At 33.3% G+C, this 11,801-nt stretch overlaps 1 protein-coding gene across 1 annotated transcript; it reads left to right on the forward strand.

Annotated features, from left to right (window-relative positions):
• The first annotated feature begins 7,497 nt into the window (after window positions 1-7,497).
• Window positions 7,498-10,175, forward strand: LOC105948929 (ankyrin repeat-containing protein BDA1). The gene is made up of 2 exons (XM_088822861.1): window positions 7,498-8,260; window positions 9,150-10,175. The coding sequence occupies exons 1-2, from the start codon at window positions 7,631-7,633 to the stop codon at window positions 9,975-9,977; spliced, it is 1,458 nt and encodes a 485-aa protein (XP_088678987.1). The 5' UTR covers window positions 7,498-7,630; the 3' UTR covers window positions 9,978-10,175.
• Window positions 10,176-11,801: the final 1,626 nt, after the last annotated feature.

Here is an 11,801-nt window from a genome sequence, read left to right on the forward strand (position 1 = left end):
CGGAATCGTTTATTGACTAAATGTACAAAAAGAAAAGAGAAAGTAAATAAGAATGTAGTATTCACATTCTCCTACACACTTAGAGCATCTCCAATGGTAATAGCTAACATGTGAGTTATATCTATTGTTGCTAGTGAATAGTGTTTATACCATGTGTGTGTTTTACAATCTCACCGACCATAGCATGTATATTTTACAATTTTATATTATTACATTATATTTTTGATTATTTTATTGTCATATATATGACTGTCATTATTTTATTATATAAAAACGGGAAAAAAAGTTGAACACTAAAGCCTAGTGCGATTACTTTAATATTTTCTAGTTTAGCTTTTGTTAATAGATACCTGCAATACATAGCGGCTGGGAATAAGAATTTAGCTTGCCAGCTATAATATACATGTCCGTTGGAGTGAATTTTTGCCTATAAAATACGATAACCCTCATTTTTTAGCTGATAGCAGGTGAAATCTTGTATGATTGGAGACGCGGACATCTCCAACCTTGTTGGTGGAGGTGAGCAAGTCGGACCCATCAACCCACTACACCATTCAAACCCGTGAAAAACCACCTCGTTGGGACTGTACGGATAAATCCATGCATAGGATAGGGTCCTAAAATGGTGAAGAACTGTGGGTTTCGGTCTAAGACGGGTTCAATTTTGTTTAATACCCGTGAAACCCGTCCCACCCCGCCATACAAACGACGTCGTTTTATTTACATTATATAGTATAATAAATTAATAATATTAATGAATAAATAAAGTATCTTTAGTATATCAAATACATAAATAAACTAAACTGTAATTGTGGAAGTAATTCCTATAAAGATTATGAAAATTTCTAAGGAAAGGTAGGAAAAAAAAAATATATATATATACAGTTGTCAACACACGGCATAAAAAAAAAAGGAAGAAAATATTAGAAGAAAAAAGGGAAAAAATTGTTGTTTGATATAGATATATATATATATATATATATATATATAAAGGAAAAGAAAGACGAGGAATCATACGATCAAGCTTGGAAGAGTTAGGTTTTTGTTTCTTTTGTTTTTTCTTCTAATTAGCTGTATGTTTTTTTTTTTTTGAAGTTAGATAAATTATCTAGAGAATAGATGTAACATGTATTATAAATTTACTATTGGGTAAATTACACACACCCCCCCTGAGGTATGCTTAAATAACTGTAAGGTCCCTGTGGTATCGATAATTACACTCAGCCCCCTGAAACGTAGTCAGAAACTCTAATGGGATAATGAATTGGATACGTTATTCCGATAGGGTTCTAACGGACTATTGGTTTCAGAAAGTGGTGGAGACAACAAAGAGCTATGGGTGATTTAAGAAATGTTCGGGAATGTTCGGGGAGCCATGTCACCCCATAACTCTTTCTTGTCTTCACCACTTTCTGAAACCAATAGTCCGTTAGAACCCTATCGGAATAACGTATCCAATTCATTATCCCATTAGAGTTTCTGACTACGTTTCAGGGGACTAATTGTAATTATCGATACCACAGGGACCTTACAGTTATTTAAGCATACCTCAGGGGGGTGTGTGTAATTTACCCTTTACTATTTGATGTAAAATTAAATATTTAGCCTTTCAGTTTATTCTGTAGTAATCTTTTTCTCTTTTATTAATTTTGTCTTTGATAATGGAGGCAAAAGATATTAATAGAAACGAAGATTGAGAACATTTTAATGGAGTTCAAATTGATTTTTTTTTGGTTCCAGATCTTATGTAGTGAATGGAGCTAAATGGCGTTGGTTAGGCTTGAAATTGCTTTATTTATTTTATTTAAATTTTGTCATTTAAGTTTTAAATTAGTTATTTTTAGTCTTTATAATGAATTTTATGGTTAAAACTTGTATTAATTTTTATTTACTCTTCACATTTACATTATTTGTGTTTGGTTTTAATTTAAGATTTTAGGTTATTCATTTTAATTTCTAATTATTCTCGCGTAAAGCTTATAAATTATAAAAAAAATAAAATTGGTTTAGACGATAATGGGTTTCGACCCGTAAAGGTTGGGTCCTATTATAAACCCGCCATGGACCCGTCTATTATAAACCCGTTAAAAACCCACCAGTTTGGTTCTTCAAAATCAAGAACCGTTGTTTGACAGGACGAGGGCGGATTTTGACAGAACCCACGGGTTTAGGCTCGCGCACAAATAAATCTGAATAAACTCTACTAGTATTTAACTAAAATTAGTTAAATAAAATATTTAACTAATGAATTTTCACAAAAAAACTCTATTTACTTCTTTTTCTCTCTCTTCAAATAAATCTGAATAAACCCTACTAGTATTAAAATGGGAATGAAAAGTTTTTCTCTTTTTGGCGGAATAAGTTTTTCTTTTTTAATAAATTAATAATTTTAATCTTAATTTTTAAACCCAATAATAAATTACATATAAAAAAAATATTTTGAGTCTTGAGTGTTGGAGAAGACTTTGCAGTAGAGAATCTCAATCTTGCCAAATATGATCGAGAAAATTTTAAGATTCACATTTAGTACTTGACACCTAGGATTTTTTTGAGTTTTTCTTGAGTTTAATTAATATACACATTTTTTACATTTCTTCTATATATCTATTTACTGAAATATATAACATGAGTAAGATTTTAGAATTCTATATAGGCGGCGGATATATGCAAGCCCATTTTTTTATTAGTTCAAGACCTCCAACATAAAACTACTAATTTATCATTAACGAAATTCAAAACCAAATATAAAATATAAAATATTAAAAAATAAAATAAAATCATTTCATTTGTGCAAGACCAAATAAAATACATAAATCTAGAAACCTCTCTTCATTATTTCACGACTTAAAAATTTCCTCCTTCTCATTCTTCTTCACAAACCCATCATGAAACCCTACACACCAAAATTATCAAATACACACCAAACATTCACGATGGAGCCAGAAAACAATGATATGGTGGTTTACGAGGGTGGAGAACACAATGATGTATGTTTTAACCTTTATTTTTGCTTTTGGGTTGTTTTTTTTTTGTTGGAAAAAAAAGCCGATGATACTAAAAATCGGTCTGCAAATACCGATTTTTGGTACTAAAGTCGGTAACCACATTCCGATTATTTTAACAAAATCGGTACTTAAAAACCGATTTTTTTAGTACAAATCAGCATGACACCACCGATTTGTTTTTGTATTATCGATATTGTCATGCCAACTTGTACTACAAAAATCGGGTTTTAAGTACCGATTTTATTATCTGTGTTTTTTAAAGACAGTTTTCCCATACTTTATTGCAGCAACCTAGGGTTGATGGAGGATTATTCGGATGAATTTTTTACCGAACAAATATTTGAGACACGGGAAGCTCTACTCGATTGGGTTAAAGGAGTTGGTAGACGTCACGGAATGGTGATAAACATTTTTGTTGGTTGGTCAAGTAGCGTTCCGATATGGAATCATGGATTACAATGTTTAGGATGTTAGTTGGTCAAGAAGTAGTCTTCCAAGAAATCTTCATAGTTTTAACATATGTAAGTGAAGACGAGACGGTAAAAGATTTTTTCGTGAAACAATGTAATTGATGTACAATCGTTTAAGATTGTTGGTAGCCTCTATTATTATTATTATGCATTGCTTACAATTGCTCGTAACATATATATTTATGCTTAATACCTCTAAAGTTGTATTATAAGATCCAAACACCTAAGGATAGTGTGTATTACACGTTGGAAAAAAAAATCCAAAAAGCAAAAACCGTGAGATATCGGTACTGAAGAACGACCTTCATCAATCCGAGTGCATCGACTGGGAGGATTAAAAGGGGCACGCCTTTTTTTGGCTTTTCCACCTTGCTCTTTTGAGCATTTTCTTTTCGTTTACGGTTTGAGATGGTCGGCGGTACACGAGGAGGTTGAGGTTCCACTGCAAAACATTTAAAAAAAAAATCAATTAACTAAATATATAATATATTATTTAAAAAAAAAAGGAAAAAAAAAATGAAAAACATCGGTATCTGAAAACTGATTTTTTACTCAAAAATCGACATTACAACGCTGATTTTGACTTGTAAAGTCGACGTTGCGTCGCCGATTTGGTTAACAAAAATTGGCATTATGACGCCGATTTTCGTGTACAAAATCAGTCTGGGTAAACCGATTTGGGAAACCATCGAAAACACACAAAAAAACCAATTTCAATCTCAATTTGTTGTTCCAAAATCGGCTAAAGCATTGCAACCCAACAAGAAATAAACAAAGATTAATGTTGATCTACGCATATTTAAAAAAGAATGGATGCTCGATTAATGTTTTCAAATTTACAAACAAAAGTTTAGTAAAAAGGGCTTACTTGTTGATGGTGGTGTGGTGGTGGTGATGGTGCGGTGGTGGTGGTGACGGTGGGTGGATCGCTGGTCATTGCCGGCGCGGTGGAAGTCTCGCTGGTCGGCATCGCGGCTGTTTGGCGGTGGCAGTCGTGATATTTTCTATTTTTTTTTTTGTTTTTTGATTTTTTAGCCTTGAACAAATTTAAATTATGGTTTGTTTTTATTTGGGTATTATTCGTGAATAAGGGTATATTTGTCCTCTTTGGTTTTGATGTAATAAAATTAGATTAATTTACGGCTTGAACTAATAAACCCTTTTATGTGAGTTTGAACTAATAAAAAAATGGTTTGCATATAGGGGAAATATGCAATACCCCCCTCAAATTGAAAATATTTTGAACTAAAACCAATTGACTATTAGAGACTTTTGCCTACACCCAAGTTTCATTCTTAATTAGTGAGACACCCCTAACCAGACATGATAAGACTAAAGTGCCCTTATGTAATTAGGTTTTTAGCGTGATATAATTTATTTCACTATTTCCCTCCCCCCCCCCCCCCCCCCCTCTCTCGTTCTCGATGTATCATCTTCTTTTTTTTTTTTTTTTTTTTTGTCTTTCTCCAGATCTGTACCGTCGTTTTCACACCACCGCCGTAGTCCACTCACCATAGCCACCGTTGTTCGTGCACTCGTCACCGTCGGAGTAAAAAATACCTTTCAACCTCCGGTCGACCGAAACCTAATGCAGGAGGCCCTCCTCCGTACAAGTGGTGGTGGCGGTGCCTCCCCAACCTCGTCGCCGCCCTTCGTCGGATGCGTTACATGGAGATTTCCCTTTTTCCTTTTCTCTCGATTTCTCAATTTTTTCTTCTTTTTTTTTTCTTTTTTTTTTCCCCAGATTTGTCCACCACCGCCACCGTAGCCACGTCCCCACTCTCTCTGTCATTTACCGTCGTTGTCGTCGCCTCCCCAGGTTTTTTCGATTTTTTTCTTTTTTTTTCTCTCCAAATCTAAAACAGCACATCAACGTGACTACTCTGGTTCGAATATGACTATTGTTGATTCACTCGATTAGTGATTTATTTATTTCTCGTGTTCGTTGTTACTCTGATTTATTTATTTTTTCCAGATTTGTCCCCCACCACCACCACCGTCGCCGCCTCTCTCACTCTCTTTACTTCACCACCGCCACCATCGCCGTTGTCGTCGACTCCCCATGACTCTCTTTCGTTATTTTTCTATCTTTATGTATTTTTCGAATTTTTTTTTCATAACAGGACTATAGTCATGTTCGAATATGACTATGGTCATATTTATGTATTTTTCGAATATGATTGTAGCCATATTTCGAATATGACTATTGTTGAATATGACTGTAGTCATATTCGAATAACTAGATTCGAAATTGGTATTTTTTGTGTGAATTTTGATTGGATTGTTTTCGTAAACAATAGGGGAATCTTCTTTGTTTTATATAATTTGGTAAAAATGACTATACCACATTATATAATCGAATTTTTTAAGTTGAAAATATAAAAAAAATGCAATATAAAGAAAGAATATGTCTATATAGTCACATATAGTCATGTTTAACTATAGTCATATTCGAAGTTGTAAATGTGTCAAGAAAAAAAAATTCAATTTTTTGTTTAAAAAAAATTTAAAAAAAAAATTAAATTTTTTTTATTAAAAAAAATATTAAAAAATAAAAATAAATGAAAAATGGCTAAAAAATCCGAAAATAATAAAAAATATATATTTTTTTTTTTTTTGATTTGGTAGCAAATTTTTAGGAATTTGGAAGGAGATTTTTAGGAATTTAGAAGGAGATTTTTAGGAATTAGATTATTGTTATGGAAATGGAGAATAAAGGAATAATTGAGACTAATTATCCTAATTGACATAAGGGTACAATTGGGAATACAAATTCTAGGGGGCTATCACAAAGAAAAATTGAAGGGATGGACATATCACCATTTATTATCTATATGAGGGGTTTATTGCTAATGACCCTTTGCATATATCCGCAGTTTTCTATATATATAGCTTTTTACTGAACTATATTTGTTTGCGCAATATTTGTGCAATTGTCATTCTATTAAAAATCTTAATATTTCAATCACATTAAAATTTTTGATTTCGAATTGTTTTTTTCTTTTGAACTTATTGGATTTGAAATGTTCTCGTTAGTTAAATATATAACATAGGGCAAATTAGTCAAATTATGAAAAAAGCCCTCCTGTTTGGGTTATTACAGCCACCCCTCAACTATGTATTATCTTATGAAAAAACCCCTCTAGAGGTAAATTTAGTGATGTTAAATCGGTAAAAGCGAACTGAAATTTCGGTACACCAACATTTCATACCGTTTATCCAACTGAATATACGATTTGATTCGATAAATACCCGAATTACATATATTTTATATAAAAATATTTAAAAGGAGAGATGACTGTAATTACCTAAACAAGATGGTTTTTTTTCTCTTAATTTAGTCATACCTCAGGAGCGGCATTAATTTGCCCTATAACACAACATGAGTTAGATTTTACAAATCTATATATAGCTTTTTACAGGACTATATATATATATATATATATATATATATAGACCTTATCTATTTACGATCATTTACTTTTTCTTTATACATATTACTATTACTAAGTAGTCTTTGTTACATTTTCAAGAGCAATTTACGTAAATACTTTGTTTGAATAAAATAGTCACAATAATAAATTGGTATATTATAATATTGACAATATTTATTTTTTCTATCATAAAATACTAACTAAAGAATGTTTATTGTATTATGCAGAAAGACAACTAGAATACGAGGTACCAGATTTAGAGGTATCTCGACAGGCGAAGGCTCCGGACTACGGAGATATAAAAGAAGAAGCGGGTGAATGAGGTCGACATTGTACGACCTACACCTGGTGAAATACACCATGTGCTTTAATAATTTTAATAATTGGAGATGCTCTAATCAAAGAATGAAAATTAAGACCTGCAATTATTTTGTGAATCGTATTGGTCTTGCACAAGTCAACCCCAGTCACAACCCATTTATTTAGCCAACATATATACCCAGGGCAGACCCAGACCCTCGGGGGCTAAACTTTTTTTTAGGGGCTATAGGACAAAATTAGTAGATAATTAATAATATAAAATAAAATAATATTAAAAAATGACCAAAACTTTTTTCATGCAGGGGCAGAAGCCCCCAAGTCTGAAGGTGGTTCCGCCCCTGTATATACCACACACGCACACGCACACAAACAACACACACACCTTGATCAGCTTTCGGACATGGCAGACAATTATTCCATTAATATAAACATGTCCGGCGGCAGCTCAGCCGAGATCGAAGCCAAGCTGCTTGAAGCTGCAATGAAAGGAAGCATCAGTTCATTGCAAAAGATGCTCAATCAAGATCCACTCGTTCTCGATAGATTCTCCGTTAACTCCTTTTCAGACACTCCTCTCCATGTGGCAGCCATGTTGGGGCATACTGATTTTGTGAAGGAAATCGTAAGTATAAAACCCGAGCTCGTAAATGAGTTGAATTCCCACAAATCATCTCCTCTTCACTTAGCATCATCCAAGGGCCATGTTGGTGTAGTCAAAGCCATTTTATCATCAGTTGATAGTCGAACAATATGCCTTGCCCGTGACAGAAACGGGCTAAACCCGCTCCACCTAGCGGCACTCAAAGGCAGGATCGAAGTCTTGCAGATTTTGCTTCAAGCCGAACCTGAAGCGGCACAAATGACGGTGTATAGAGACGAAAACATCCTTCATTTATGCGTCAAACACTACCAGCTAGAGCCACTTAAGCTTATGGTGGAGACTGCTTTAGCCCATCCTAACTTCATAAACTCTAAAGATGGTGATGGAAATACACTCCTTCATTTAGCTGTCGCAGACAAGCAAGTTGAGGTATACATACATATATCTCATACTTTATTTTTTATTTTTTTTATTATTAGGGTAAATTACGGTCACTCCCTCAGCTACGGTCAAATTACGAAAAAAGTCTTCTTGTTTGAGTAATTACAACCACCTCTTATGGTGTCAAATTCAACATAATCTTCTAGATTCCGTGGAATGTTCTCTAGTTTGTACTCCACAAAAATGTAGTTTCTGACGCACCACAATCTGATATTTACAAGCCAAGAGACATATCTTATGATCTTGTTTAAAAATGCGGAGCTCGAATGGGATAAAACGGGTACAGACTGAAAAATATTCCACATAATATCGAAGATTCTACTAAATTTGACACCGCAAGGGTGGACGTGTAAGAGGATTCATAGTTGATGAGTGGTTGTAATTAGCCAAACATGAGGAGTCTTTTTGAGGAGTCTTTTTGTAATTTGACTATATCTCACAGGTGGCTGTAATTTACCCTTATTATTAACCAAATTATTTTTTAAGGGCAAATTACGGCCACCCCCGAGGTATGGCCAAATTATGAAATAAAACCCTCTTGTTTGGGTAATTACAGCCACCACCTCCTTCTAAATATTTTTACATAAACTTTATGTAATTCGGTTATTTACCAAACCAAATCGTATATTCAGTTCGGTAAATGGTATGAAATGTTGGCGTACTGCAATTTTGTTTCGATTTCACCGATTTAATATCCCTAGATTTACCTCTAGAGGGGTATTTTTTCCGAAAGATAATACATAGTTGATGGGTGGCTGTAACTACCCAAACAGGAGAAGGGTTTTCGTATTTGACCATAACCCAGGGGTGGCCGTACGTAATTTGCCCTTTAATTTTTTGTAAAGTTGATGTGAAAGCTCTTTGTTTAAACATACAGACGATCAACTTCTTGTTGAATGTGCCTGCATTTGAAGTGAATGCGGTGAATCTTAACGGGCTAACAGCGGTGGACGTTTTGATTCAAAGCAGAAGGGATGTGAGAGACATGGAAATCGAAGAGTCACTTAAAAAAGCTGGAGGAACTGGAAACTTGAAGACAAATAATAATAATAATAGTCTTCAGCCGGACTTGGCTTCTTCTTCCACTCCAGAATTGCAGAAGGACAATAGCTGGAATGGGATGATGAAGCAGCAACTTGAATGGCTCGAGAAGCACAAAAGCGCACTGATGGTTGTGGCTTCTCTCACCGCATCAATGGCTTTTCAAGTTGGAGTCAACCCACCAGGCGGAGTCTGGCAAGATGATAAACTACGCGACGATCAAGGAAACCCTTTGCCCAATCCTCAATATGCGGGGTTTTCCATATATGCAACTAAGCACCCTCGCGGATACACGAGATTTTGTATCATTACGACATTCAGTTTCGTTTCGTCTCTGAGCATTATATTGCTCTTGGTGAGTGGATTGCCGATAAGGAGAAGATTCTATATGTGGATTCTGATAGTGATCACGTGGGTTGCAATCACAACTATTGCATTTGCTTATGTTGTCTCTATAGTAGCGTTGACGCCCAACAAAAATCGAACACTTGAGAATGTTATAGGGATTACCATAGTTGTGTGGATCGGCTTGATGACTCTTCTCGTGATGGCCCATACAATTCATTTCACTAAGAAGATAGTCCGAAAGATGAGTAGTGGAGGTTCATCAGCATTTCTTGTCCCAAAGATGAGCGCAGGTTCATCAGCAATTCTTGTCGAATAATATTGTTGTTGTTGTTGTTGTTGTTGTTGTTGTTGTTGTTCTTGTTCTTCTTGTTGTTGTTCTTGTTCTTCGGTAAATCTTTTTTTTTTTTTTTGGTTCGTCTTTCTTTCTTTCACTTAGGATTTTCCAACTGTCCTTGTATGCAATTTCAGTGTGTTATTATTTCTTAGGACTTAGTGAATAAGTCCACCTGCTTTTTATATTTTGATTTCAATTGTCATTTCAATCACTGTTTCCTTAGTGTAGTAGTACAACTTATTTTTGTTGATTGTCTCAATTGTGTGGTTTCGAACCAAGTACACTTTGAAATGTGAGCTTTGTGTTTTTGAACTACGCAGAATTCCCAAAAGTGTTTTCATGTATTTCTCTTACTAAGAAATATGTGCAATTATAGTTTCCACTAGGAGCTCGAATACATATTAACGAGCTCGAGCCTGAGCCATTATGTGTATTTCTTTTTATTTATTAATATTATTATAAATTTATTATTATAATTTATAAATTATAATAATAAATTTCTAAATAAAAAATGACATGTAATTTATTTTTTTAATTATTTATACGAAATTTATTATTTATTTTATATTAATTATATTTAAAAAAAAACCCTAGCTAGTTCAAGTTCAGTCTTTTGTCGAGCCGGCTCACCGAGCTCACGAGCTGGCTCGGCTCATCTACACCCCTAGTTTCCACCAATATGCTTCTAAAAAAAAAGAAAAAAGTTTCCACCAATATCTAACTCCCGGCCTTAAACCGAGTAAACAGCATGAAAACCCCTTGTGTTAAGTAAAATCTGCACCAAACCCCCTTGTGTTTGTTTTATTGCGTAAATCCCCCCATGTTTCGTTTTTCTTTGCATGAAATCCCCTTTTCTGTTAATAGTTAACGCCATCAACTATAGAGGGGATTTCATGCAAATTTCTTTTTTTTTGTAAAATAGTGGTATTTGGTGCATGTTTTCTACAACACATGGGGTTTTATGCAAAATTAGTTTATTCATTTAAAAATCGAAACACCTTTTTTGAGTTTCAATATTAAAAAAAATTGGGCTGGAGTATTTGTTTTAAACACAGTTTTTGTTTTTTCAAATTCCAGTTATTTTTTTTAATTCCCATACAATATAATTTGTTAATGTATTTATAAAATTGATTTTTCTAGAATATGTATTTATAATATTAAAATAATATATATATATATATATAATTTATTCTATCTCAATTATAAGTAAAATAAATATAAATAATTTGAAAATGGGTTTCACTTCCCATCTCTATTATTATTTGTTGATTTCATATTGTAAATTAATAAATTTATTCGAATTAATGTTAATAAAATAATTTTAATTTTTAATAAAAAAAGAATAATTTTGTGTTGCAAAAAACATGCACCAAATCCCTCTATGCTACAAAAATATTGCATAAAATCTCCTCAATAGTTAATGATGTTAACTTTTAACAAAACTAGTATTTTGCCCCGTGCGCTGCACGGCCGAGTATTAAAAAAAAAAAACTTTAGCCGTCTCCTAAAAGAAAACCTAAATGTAAAAATTTCACTAATTTCAATCATAATGCATATATCTATTTTAAAATAAATTTTATTACAATCTATAAACTGGAAAAAAAAAAAGTTAATCGGCTTAGTATTCTTTGTGGTATTACAATTCAACAATAGACGTCGATCCTACAAAAGAAAATGGGTAATATATATAAATATAATATTTTGGATAAAATTAGGAAGTCATAATAAATATATTAAACGCAGATATCGCATAAAGCAGTTAATGAGTTTCTAAAAAACATGGATGTTGGACAGAAAATTTTGATA

Source organism: Erythranthe guttata, chromosome 9 (genome assembly GCF_056151865.1).
Source record: "Erythranthe guttata isolate IM_541 chromosome 9, IM_541, whole genome shotgun sequence".
Classification (NCBI taxonomy): Eukaryota; Viridiplantae; Streptophyta; class Magnoliopsida; order Lamiales; family Phrymaceae; genus Erythranthe; species Erythranthe guttata.